The 13576-nt window shown below is 38.1% G+C and overlaps 1 protein-coding gene across 1 annotated transcript in view; it reads left to right on the top strand.

The window, feature by feature from the left end:
* Nucleotides 1–13576, top strand: part of LOC128702906 (tuberin-like) — a 174499-nt gene that overhangs the window by 36294 nt on the left and 124629 nt on the right. Inside the window, exons 13-14 of the mRNA XM_070102611.1 lie at nucleotides 1025–1183; nucleotides 4974–5092. Coding sequence (XP_069958712.1) covers nucleotides 1025–1183; nucleotides 4974–5092 — 278 coding nt within the window. The remainder of the gene's footprint in view (nucleotides 1–1024; nucleotides 1184–4973; nucleotides 5093–13576) is intronic.

Below are 13576 nucleotides of genomic sequence, written 5' to 3' on the forward strand. Positions count from 1 at the left end.
CACAAAACTTCCTTACCCCCTCCCTCCAACATTTTTGAGGATGACCCCCTACTCTGCCTTCCTTTCCCTCCAGATTTATACACTCTCCAAGTCATTCTCCCCTCAAGGAAGGTTCCTTGATACTGGTGAGGGGCTCTTGATCTTGGGAATTGGATCTGTGCTCCAGTTCCTTCAATTAAGCCTGAATACCTTCCACATCCCCCACCACAGGCACTGTATAATCCTATGGGTTTAGTGCTTCCCCCTTGATTATAATACGCAATAATAATAATAATCCAAGTCATTGTGCTTTGTTCCATTCTCTCTAAATGACCAAACCACCTCAACAACCCCTCTTCAGCCCTCTGACTAATACTTTCAGTAACTCCACAGCTCCCTTTAATTTCCACACTATGAATTCTCTGCATAATATTTACACCACACATTGCCCTTAGACACGACATCTCCACTGCCTCCAGCCGCTTCCTCGCTGCAGCATTTACAACTCGTGCTTCACACTCATAGAAGAGTGTTGGTACCACTATACTCTCATACATTCCCTTCTTTGCCTCCATGGATAACGTTTTTTGTCTCCACAGATACCTCAACGCACCACTCACCTTTTTTCCTTCATCAGTTCTTTGGTTAACCTCATCCTTCATAAACCCATCCACTGACAAGCCAACTCCCAAATATCTGAAAACATTCACTTCTTCCATACTCCTTCCCTCCAATATGATGCCCAATTTTTCTTTACCTAAATTGTTTGATACCCTCATCACTTTACTCTTATGTATGTTTACTTTCAACTTTCTACCTTTACACACCCTCCCAAACTCATCCACTAACTTTTGCAACTTTTCTTTAGACTCTCCCATAAGCACAGTATCATCAGCAAAAAGCAAGTGTGTCAACTCCCATTTTGTAATGGATTCCCCATAATTTAATCTCACCCTTCTCCCCAACACCCTAGCATTTACTTCTTTTACAACCCCATCTATAAATATATTATACTTGAAAAATTACTAACACCTTCATGTTGTAGGTGGCAGGAACGATGTGACTAAAGAGGAAGAGGATGCATTTCGGAAGGAGAATGTAGCAGTACCAGCAGGGTCACCATCAGCATCACAAGTTGAGGTTACTCATCTCTCATTAACCCAGGCAGCCATGACTGTCATAGTAGCAATGAAAAAGGAAAAAGGTATGTTCCACTTTACGAACACTCAGCATTCCTCAGGCTGAGTGTTATATTTCTCATTTTTTTTTTTAACAAGTTGGCCATCTTCCACTGAGGCAGGGTGACCCAAAAAGAAAGAAAATCCCCAAAAAGAAAATACTTTCATCATCATTCAACACTTTAACCTCACTCATACATAATCACTGTTTTTGCAGAGGTGCCCAGAACACAACAGTTTAGAAGCATATACGTATTAAGATACACAACATATTCCTCCAAACTGCCAATATTCTAAACCCCTCCTTTAAAGTGCAGGCATTGTACTTCCCATTTCCAGTACTCAAGTCCGGCTGTATGAAAATAACCGATTTCCCTGAATCCCTTCAGTAAATATTACCCTGCTCATACTCCAACAGCTCGTCAGGTTCCAAATACCATTTGTCTCCATTCACTCCTATCTAACATGCTCACACATGCTTACTGGAAGTCCAAGCCCCTCGCCCACAAAACCTCCTTTACCCCCTCCCTCCAACCTTTTCAAGGATGACCCCTACCCCACCTTCTTTCCCCTACAGATTTATACTCTCTCCATGTCATTCTACTTTGATCCATTCTCTCTAAATGACCAAACCACCTCAACAACCCCTCTTCAGCCCTCTGACTAATACTTTTATTAACTCCACACCTTCTCCTAATTTCCACACTCCGAATTCTCTGCATAATATTTACACCACACATTGCTTTTAGACAGGACATCTCCACTGCCTCCGTGCTGCAGCATTTACAACCCAAGCTTCATACCCATATAAGAGTGTTGGTACCACTATACTTTCATACATTCCTTTCTTTGCCTCTATAGATAATGTTTTTTTTTGTCTCCTCATATACCTCAGTGCACCACTCGCCTTTTTTCCTTCATCAATTCTGTAGTTAACCTCATCCTTCATACATCCATCCACTGACACATCAACTCCCAAATATCTGAAAACATTCCCTTCTTCCATACTCCTCTCCAATTTGATATCCAATTTTTCTTTATCTAAATCATTTGATACCCTCATCACCTTACTCTTTTCTATGTTCACTTTCAACTTTCTACCTGTCTGTATTTATTTGAACAAGAAGTTGGTTACATAAGCTGACAAGTAACACTTTCAAAAACTCCTTTAGTTGTAAAAGTAATTTTTATATCAAATAGTGCTTAATGATGCCCCACTGTGTGTGAAACATGTATAAAAGGCTTTCCACTTCAAAAAAGGTCGTTTGAAAAATATAGCATTATTTCAATTGAAGGAACTTTCAGCTTTTATATTTGCTACGTACTGCCTGTTAACATCATGTTATACTTCATGTCAGTGACATTCTCCAGAGTAGCGGTGTCCTAAAACAGTAAAAATTAAGATGGAAGTTTTGCATTGATTCATAACCTACAGCAACTACATAGAACTGACCCTTGTTTAATGAAAATTCACAAAATGCAATTCTGAATAGCGACCTAAAGAAATCCTCCGAATTCCTTCACTTAACTGCTAAATTGTTAACCCTCTAACTGTGTCTGATGTACTAGTACGCAGGTGCTGGTACTGTGTCTGGACACATACTAGTACACAGGTGGTGGTATTGTGTCCGATGTACTATTTTTTTTTTTTTTGTACCCACAAATCTGCCACCTGCCAATATTTTTTGCCTCAGGACAATTCTGCAGGTTTTCTTTCATCTGTTCATGCATTTGAAAAAATGCAAGGCCAACAGGGTCCATACACTGTATCGTGGTTAACAATTCGGGTGATGACTATGTTTGATGTACTAGAATGCCTCATTAGCAAAAGCAAGCAAAGGAACCAGGAGCTGTTGTTCCACCACCAGTTTCCCTACCAATGAACAGGGTGTGTTAGTAGTTTAAAGATGACTTATTCAGTATAGATTTATTATAGTTTCATGATACTATCAAAGGAATTCAGTTACAAAACACATTAGGTATATAACCCAGGATAACCCAGTAAAGTGAAACAATGTCATTAATTTCCATGTTTTGATGAATATTATACTCTAAAATAATTGTAATATTATAAGTATTCAATTTACATAGCCTTAGAAGACCAAAATAGTACATAGAAAAAACAGAATAACTGTTATAAAGTATACATATATATATTTTTTTAACATGTCGGCCGTTTCCCAGTGAGGCAGGGTGACCCAAAAAGAAAGAAAAAAAACCCAAAAAGAAGGAAAAAAACTTTGATCATCATTCAACACTTTCATCATCATTCACACATAATCAGTCTTTGCAGAGGTGCCCAGATACAACAGTTTAGATATCACTCCAAACAGCCAAGTGCTGGCATTGTTCTTCCCACCACCAGGACTCGAGTCAGGCTAACTGCTTTCCCTGAATGCCTTCACAAAATATTACCCTGCTCACACTCCAACAGCTCGTCAAGCCCCCAAAAAATCATTCATCTCCATTCACTCCTATGTAATGCACTCACACATGCCTGCTGTATGTCCAAGCCCCATTCACACAACCTCTTTTATCCTTTCTCTCCATCCTTTTTTAGGATGACCACTACCCATCCTACCCTCCACTACAGATTTATACATATTAATAAATTTATTACAATAAAGGAATATAATAAAATTATCATTTCCCTTGCATTTTCAATAATTAAAATATCAGTATAAGGAAGGGTGGGTGGGTAAGATGCTCATGGGCTGTTAGCCCATGACCCTCGGCAACAATAGCAACAAACTCTCACACACATCCTAAAACAAACAATGAACAAGTGTACCAGCTAAACTGATGCCCAGATATATATGAAGTAGGTATTGTTTACACATTACATCCAGGTTCCTTTTTTTTTAGCCTTTATTATGCTAAGAAAGGTAAACAGAGGGTATTTAAACCTTTATTATGCTGAGAAAGATGAACAGAGGGTATGTAAATGGTGGGAAGGCCTCTCACATGGACAGGTACAGTTCGTGTCTGCCCTCTCAGTTTGTATAGAAACATTGTCTCCAGTAAGCTCACATTTGAGCACAGTAAGTTTATTTAGGCACAGTTACATAGGTACAATTATCATACATAGCGCAAATTATCTAGGATAACCCAAAAATGTTAGACAAAGTGACTTATTTACATGAAAACACTGCATGTACTGACTAGTATGCAGGAATCAACTAATTTAATCACAAACACTGATCTGAGAGTCATATAGTACATGTATGTATGAACCAGTGAGAGATGGGAGGGGGAGGCAGGGGAGGAAGCTAGGTGACCCCACAAAGACAATGGACTGACCCACAGTTAGGCTGCCCATGAGCCCATTAGACAGAGAGGAAAAATCCTGCTGTCCAGCTCATGGCTCCAAATATTTTCCCAAAAGTGACACTGTGTTAATCAAATTTTATGCTGCAATTTTTCAGTAGTGTAATGGACAAAACTTGGAAATCCATGCATTTGTAATTTGTAATACATTATCAGATGAAGTATGTGTGGATTTTGTAAAATAACTGTACTGTTTATGGTTTTTGTGAAGCACCTTACAAAGACCATTTCAGACCACTGTTAAAGCTGATTCTGTATTAAAAATACATTAACTATATGGTAAGGTAATAAAATACCTAAAAAATAGCAATAACTATTAGAATAATTTTATTATTGGAACATGAATTACCCTATAATAAAATCTATTCCATACACTATAGTGTAATAATACTCTACAGTACTTCTGTAGCCAAAAAATTATTAAATACATAAACAGTAAAAAATTATAATGCCTGGCTTACAAATTAAATTTTTTTATTTTATTTACAGACTGGGAAGTTCTTCGTATGATTCTTGAGCGAGTTCCTCAAGTGCTTCTGAACAAGGCTCTCATTCTTTCCCGGGATGGCAATGACATCGACTATTTTGCAGCTGCACTTTGTGCTTTAGTTAGTACTACCTGGTTAAAGTATAGTATAGTATAGTTTTTGTTGAAAAAATAGCAAAGTTCTTGTTGAATATATCAAAATCTGCTTTTAAATAAGACAAGCTTCTCATTAAAAATAAAGGGATGGTGCTTTTCTCTCGCTGAGTTTTTAGTTACCCACTACAACAAAGTTTACTTCAATTCCTATTTTTATTCATTCATTTGCTTCAGTTTAATTTTCCTACATTTTTCTTCCTGTCTTATGTATTCCTGCTGCTTTTCTTCTATTTTCTCATTAGCATAAATTTGATGAGATAATCTCTAAGCTTTTTCATAACGTTTCTCAATACTAGCAAGTAATGAGTGTCTCGTGTAAGCAATAGCTAAACCCATGTTAGAGATATCTAAGGTGCTTGTTAACAGTCTTTTATGCAGTGAAAATATTTGGGGGAGATCCTGCTGTACATACAACCACTCCTTGTAGAAAGTACTGGAGGGAACATAATTCCAAAGATAAAATTGCAAAAAGTAGCCAGATACAATATAAAGGCATACAAGATTTTTTTTTTTTTTTTTCAACAAGTCGGCTGTTTCCCACCTAGGCAGGGTGACCCAAAACGAAAATAATTTCATCATCATTCAACACTTTCACCTCACTCATATTTCAGAGCTTTAAAGGTATGTCACTGCTATATGCCGTTACTTAAAAAAGTGGACAGTCATATTTCATGTAGTGTACTGAAAACTGTGCTACCATCATTCAACACTTTCACCATCCACATATAGTCACTGTCTTTACAAAGGCACTCACATATGACAGTTTAGATATCACTTCAAACAGCCAATATCCCAACCCCCTTGTTTAAAGTGCAGGCACTGTACTGCCCGCCACCAGGACTCAAGTCCGGCTAACCAATTTCCCTGAATCCCTTCACAAAATATTACTCTGCTCACACTCCAACACCTCATCAGGTCCCAAAAACCACTTGTCTCCATTCACTCATGTCTAACACACTCACATACAGTGGAACCTCGGTATTCGAACAGCTCCGTACTAGAACAATTCAGTATTCGAACGCTTTGTTCGGTAAACAAATTGCTTGGTAGTTGACCTCTTGCTTGGCACTCTACCAAACAAACACAACCTGTCAGAACTTTGCTGTAAACTGTTTTGTTTCTTAGCATTTTTTTTTTATATTATTTGAGTATATAAGTCACCATGGGGCCTAAGAGGATTAGTGATAACAGCCAACCAAAAAGGAAATTGGTTCGGAAAAATTCGTTCTGTACTCGAACAGATCGGCACTTGAACAGCCTTCTGGAACCAATTAAGTTCAAGTGCCGAGGTTCCACCGTATGAGAAAAATAGGGCTGCCATCTTCAGACCTCCAAGAGGGCCATAATTGTTTTTAATATTTTAATTCTTCAAAATATAATAGCTTTTGAACCTTAGTGGATTATTTTAGAATCATTTGTTTGTTTACTGAGGTAGTTTTTATTGTTGACACATCATTTTTTTTCTATTGAAGCAAGTGGTGATTGCTTTACTTATATGATAAAGTGTGCATCTGTCATCTAGAGCTTTGTAGAATGCTCTTGTTTCTTCATATATCTTCAGATATTATGCCTCTGTAAGATAGTAAATAAGGCCAGTTTGTCAAGAAAAGGCCTTTATAACATGGAGTTACTTTGTGGCATCAAGATTTGACCAACCTGTGGGTGCAAGAACCCAACTTCTTTTTTCCTTTCTGACTAAAGTGAAATTTCCAATAATATAAAAATTATCCTGTGACTTACAGCCTGTGACCTGGAATGAATTATGAACATGGTCTGCATTGCATCTGTTACATTTAAAACTGTTGTGATTATATTGTGATTATAATATTTATAGTAGCAGTCAGTTCGTCACAAAAGCAATAAATTGTTATAGATACTGTAGTACGAAATTGCTTTGTTGAAAATTGGTAATGATAACAGTGAATTTCTTTCTTTCAACATACTGGCTGTATCCCACCGAGGTGGGGTGGCCCAAAACAAAAAACGAAAGTTTCTTCTTTTACATTTAGTAATACAGTGGTACCTTGACTTATGAGTTTAATTGTTTCCGTGACCAAGCTCATAACTCAGTTTGCTCGTGTATTAAATCAATTTTCCTCATTGAAATTAATTGAAATGCCATTAATCCGTTCCAGCCCCCCAGAAAAACCTCCCCAGGGGCAGGAAAAAATACTTCAATATAATGCTAATATCAATGCTTATTTATCTATCAGAATTGATCTAATATGACATAATAAACACTATAAGTAACATAGAAACATGATATATACTCTAGAATGAATAAAATAGGCCATAATATGATGAGTGTCGAGGACCAGTCCAAGCATATAAAATTAATATTGCTCCTTCCTATAACGTGTTCTTTGGTCCTGGGTAAGAGAAAATGGAGTTTTTTAGAGGCTAACTGCACTAGATCACTAGTGCATTTACTGTACTTCTATAATAAATGGTGGACTTCATGAAATAGTCAATAACTTACTTCTGAGATATTCATATATAACTGCACTAGATCACTAGTGCAGTGATATATGAATATCTCAGAAGTAAGTTATTGACTTATTTCATGAAGTCCACCATTTATTATTGAAGTACAGTAAATGCAATAATATTGACAGGAATCATAAAAAAATTCTTGTTCTACAGTTGGTTTGTGGAATATTGGAAATATTCCAAATATTTTGGGATTTGTGTGGGAGTAAAGGGCAAGATATTTTGGAAATGTCAAAAACTTAGCAACTTTACTTTTTTGTGGAATAACTAAAGATGTTTACATGATTACCTTCAGTGAGAACATCGCTCTGGCATTGTTTTATAAGTACCATGTCCCAAAACCACCTTTTGTTGTGCCATTTAGGCTGGGGTTCTTGCCAAATCTCATTTTCAGTAAATATTTTTGCTCGTAACTCAGATTTGGCTCGCAACTCAAAGCAAAAAATAGACTTAGTGACAGCTTGTAACTTGGAAAACTCGTAAGTTGGGGCACTCCTAAGTCAAGGTACCACTGTATATACAGGAGAAGGGGTTACTAGCCCCTTGCTCCTGGCATTTTAGTCGCCTCTTACGACATGCATGGCTTACGGAGATAAGAGGAAATAAACAAGAACAAGAACTAGTAAGAAAATAGAAGAAAACCCAGAGGGGTGTGTATATATATGCTTGTACATGCATGTGTCGTGTGATCTAAGTATAAGTAGAAGTAGCAAGATGTACCTGAAATCTTGCATGTTTACGAGGCAGAAGAAAGACACCAGCAGTCCTACCATCATGTAAAACAATTACAGGCTTTCGTTTTACATTCACTTGGCAGGACAGTAATACCTCCCTGGGTGGTTGCTGTCTACCAGCCTACTACCTAGAACAGCAAATTTATGACTAATTATTTATGTTAACTGAGCTGAGTAACTAAAGGTTCCTAGTACAGTAGGGCCCCACTTATATGACAGGTTAGGTTCCAGGCTACTGCCAGAAAGCAGACATCACCGGAAAGCAGAACACCATTTTTTCCACTTATAAATGTCAGATAATAAATTTACACTAACATATATTAAGTTAGCAATAGAACAAGGCATTAAAAAACAATAAAAAGTAAAATACACACACAGTACACTCATTACTTACCTCAAAATATTTGTAGTCTTAATTAATGTAGGGTGAGAAGTAAGTAGTGTTTATTGTAAGAAGTTAGGTGTGGTAGGTATATGGCAGCCAGCCAGGCCAAACTATCCAACCCCACCCACACGTTATATACTTTGACATTTAACCCTTTGACTGTTTTCGACGTATAAATACGTCTTACGAGCCAATGTTTCTGACGTATATATACTCAATAATTCTAGCGGCTTCAAATCAAGCGGGAGAAAGCTGGTAGGCCCACATGTGAGAGAATGGGTCTGTGTGGTCAGTGTGCACCACATAAAAAAAATCCTGCAGCACACATTGCGTAATGAGAAAAAAAAAACTGATCGTTTTTTTGGAATAAAACGCCGACTTTGAGGTGTTTTTTTCGTATAGTATTTATCGTTGTATTTGCGTTTTCATGGTCTTAGGTGATAAAATGGAAAACATATTACAGAAATAGAGATGATATTCATTACTTTGACGATGAAAACGACCTTGAAACTGAGCTCAAAGTAGCGGAAATGTTCGATTTTTACCAATGTTCAGGAGTAAATAAATCACACCACACGTCCAATACACGTCAACTGGGGAGTCTAATATTCTTTCACTAGTGCACGGATATTATTTATACCATTTTTACAATAATGCATTAGTCTGCATAACAGTAAATTTTGTATTTTTTTGTATGAATAAAAAATAAAAATAGAAAGCAATAATAATATAAGAGGGGCCTAGAGATGTGACTAATGAACAGAGCATATGTTATTTTAGTGCCACGAATGTCTACCTTGTTTATTCTCAACCCTATTTTGAAATTGGCATCTTTTTTAGTTTGAGTGAAATTGGCCAAATTGCCAATTTCTGACCACCATATTGGGTAGTCCAAATTAGTAAATGGGAGGTTTCTTGTACTCAGCTAATAGATAAAATGGAGTTCTAAAGAAATAGCTATGAGTTTGGTCAACTGGAACAATGGAATTGGCTGAAAATAGGGCTCAAAGTCGGCGAAATCGCCGATACGCATATGTCGCCGAGACCGCTAACTTCGCGGGAGCATAATTCCATGAGTTTTCGACCAAATTTCGAACTTTTGGTGTCATTACCATCGGGAAAAGATTCTCTATCATTTCATAAGAAAAAATAATTTGTTTTTTTTTTCAAAAATTGAGCAACATAGAATGACAGTTTCAGAGAGGGGCCTGAAACAGTCAAAGGGTTAAAGAGCCCTAGAGCGATAAAATGCATTTAGTGTACACTCACTACTTACCTTAAAATATTTTTAGTCTTAATGGTCTCAATATAGGGTGCAAGGTGAATAGTAGGGTTGGTAGGTATCGTAACCCCATCTGGCCACTCCACCTACACAATATATACTAGGCATTTAAAGTGCCCTGGAGCAATAAAATGCATATACAGTACACTCATTACTTACCTTAAAACATTTGTAATCTTAATGTTGGGTGCGAGGTGAGTAAATGAGATTAAACAAATAAATGAGAGAGAGAGAGAGAGAGAAAGAAAGAAAGAAAGAATGAGTGCATGAGTAATAGGTTCGTGAGTTTTGTAAACAAACCAGCCAGATACGTGTGGTTTTTAGTTATTATAATAATGTATGTATGTAGACCGCCTGGGCTACATATCTACACCTACCTACATAGCATGTTTATATGCTATGTAATGTGTTTCTTATATAATTTTGAAGAAAATATCATAGATGGATTAATGAAAATGTCTGTATCAACATTTTATACAATATTTAATGCACCTCAGAGTGATTATTATTGTGTTATTATTATTATTATCCTTATTAATATGGCATCTTCAAGACTAATAAGACTGCTGGTGATTTTAATGTGTACCTGCATATCAGCAGTGTGTAAGTTTACTTAGGTACAGGTACACATAAGTATAATTATCAGAGTTTTCTTTTTTTTCAACAAACCAGCCGTATCCCACCGAGGCAGGGTGGCCCAAAAGGAAAAATGAAAGTTTCTCCTTTTAAATTTAGTAATACAGTGGACCCTCAACCAGCGATATTAATCCATTCCTGAGAGCTCATCGTTAATGGAAATAATCGTTAGTCAAGTTAATTTTCCCCATAAGAAATATTGGAAATCAAATTAATCCGTGCAAGACTCCCCAAAGTATTGAAAAAAAAAAAATTTTGCCACATGAAATATTAATTTTAATACACACAAACTGAAGAAGACATGCACAGTTACATGACACTTACCTGTATTGAAGATCTGGTGATGATTGATGGGATGAGAGGAGGGGAGACCGTTGATCTTCATAGTGTTTAGAAGGGGAATCCCCTTCCATTAGCACTTGAGGTAGCAAGTCTTTTTCTGGGGTTACTTCCCTTGTTCTTTTAATGCCACTAGGACCAGCTTCAGAGTCACTGGACTTCTGTCGCACAACATATCTGTCCATAGATACCTGTACCTCTCGTTCCTTTATGACTTTCCTAAAGTGGTTCACAACATTGTCAGTGTACAGGTTGCCAACACGGCTTGCAGTAGCTGTGTCAGGGTGATTTTCATCCAAAAAGGTTTGCACTTCATGCCACTTTGCACACATTTCCTTAATCTTAGAAGTAGGCAACTTCTTCAATTTCTCTATCCCCTCCTCCGAAGCAGTTTCCTCAGGTCTGGCCTCTTGCTGTTCAAGATGATCTAGCAGCTCATCAGTGGTTAGTTCTTCATTGTCCTCCTCCACCAGCTCTTCCACATCCTCCCCACTAACCTCCAACCCCAAGGACTTCCCCAATGCCACAATGGATTCCTCAACTGGCATAGGATTCTCAGGGTTAGCCTCAAACCCTTCACAATCCCTTTTGTCTACACATTCTGGCCACAGTTTTTTCCAAGCAGAGTTCAAGGTCCTCTTAGTCACTTCCTCCCAAGCCTTACCTATAATGTTTACACAATTGAGGATGGTAAAATGATCTTTCCAAAACTCTTAGAGTCAGTTGAGTTTCTGAGGTCACTACAAAGCACCTTTCAAACATAGCTTTTGTGTACAGTTTCTTGAAGTTGGAAATGACCTGCTGGTCCATGGGCTGCAGGAGTGGTATTAGGAGGCAAAAACTTCACCTTAATGAAGCTCATGTCCCTAGAAAGTCGCTCTGCCAAGTCTGAAGGATGACCAGGAGCATTGTCTAATACCAGGAGGCACTTAAGGTCTAATTTCTTTTCAATTAGGTAATGTTGTAACCAGTCATAGAAAAAGTCCCTAGTGACCCATGCCTTACTGTTTGCCCTCCACAGCACACACAAATTAGCCTTGACGACATTGTTTTTCCTGAGTGATACACCAATAAAGGCTTCACTTTGCAATCACCACTAGCATTGGCACACATCAACAGAGTAAGCCTGTCTTTCATAGGCTTATGTCCTGGGAGTGCCTTTTCCTCCTGAGTAATGTAGGTCCTGCTTGGCATTTTCTTCCCAAACAGGCCTGTTTCGTCACAATTAAACACTTGTTCAGGTTTCAGTCCTTCACTGTCTTATGTACTCCTTGAATTCCTGCACATATTTTTCAGCTGCTTTGTGGTCCGAACTGGCAGCCTCACCATGCCTTATCACACTATGAATGCCACTACGCTTCTTAAATCTCTCAAACCAACCTTTGCTGGCCTTAAATTCACTCACATCACTAGTTGCTGGCATTTTTTTAATTAAATCGTCATGCAACTTCCTAGCCTTTTCACATATGATCGCTTGAGAGATGCTATCTCCTGCTATCTGTTTCTCATTTATCCACACCAATAAGAGTCTCTCAACATCTTCTACCGCTTGCGATCTCAGTTTCGAAAACATAGTTGCACCTTTGGCAAGAACAGCTTCCTTGATTGCCGTTTTCTTGCCCACAATAGTAGCGATGGTTGATTGGGGTTTATTATACAACCTGACCAGCTCAGAGACATGCACTCCACTTTCATACTTAGCAATGATCTCTTTCTTCATCTCCATAGTAATTCTCACCCTTTTTGCTGTAGGGTTGACACTAGAAGCTTTCTTGTGGCCCATGGTGAGTTATTTTGCAGGTGCAATCACTACAAAGGGTGTGATAATATGAAATGTTCCAGTTGTATGTTTGGAAGCGACCGCGGTGGCTGGCTTGTAAACACTGGCACCCACGGGACAAGTGAGGCGCGCTCAGGCCAAAGTGGACGCGCCTCGTACGGAACGAATAGCGCTGGTCGGGTTTTTAAGCGCTAGTCGTGGCAAAATTTTTGCGTTAAAATGTATCGCTAGTCAGATTTATTGTTAATCGATGCCATCACTGGTTGAGGGTCCACTGTATATACAAGAGAAGAGGTTACTAACCCCTTGCTCCCGGCATTTTAGTCGCCTCTTATGACACGCATGGCTTATGGAGGAAGAATTCTGTTCCACTTCCCCATGGAGAAATTATCAGTTATAATAATAATGTAGGTATGTAGTCCACCCTAGGTAGTAGGTTTGTAGACAGCAACCGCCCAGGGAGGTACTACTGTCCTGCCAAGTGAGTGTAAAACGAAAGCCTGTAATTGTTTTACATGATGGTAGGATTGCTGGTGTCCTTTTTTTCTGTCTCATAAACATGCAAGATTTCAGGTACGTCTTGCTACTTCTACTTACACTTAGGTCATACTACACATACATGTTTTTTTTTGTTTTTTTTTTTTTCAACAAGTCGGCCGTCTCCCACCGAGGCAGGGTGACCCAAAAAAGAAAGAAAATCCCCAAAAAGAAAATACTTTCATCATCATTCAACACTTTCACCACCCTCGCACATTATCACTGTTTTTGCAGAGGTGCTCAGAATACAACAGTCTAGAAGCATA

The sequence above is a fragment of the Cherax quadricarinatus genome, chromosome 82 (assembly GCF_038502225.1).
Source record: "Cherax quadricarinatus isolate ZL_2023a chromosome 82, ASM3850222v1, whole genome shotgun sequence".
Lineage (NCBI taxonomy): Eukaryota > Metazoa > Arthropoda > Malacostraca > Decapoda > Parastacidae > Cherax > Cherax quadricarinatus.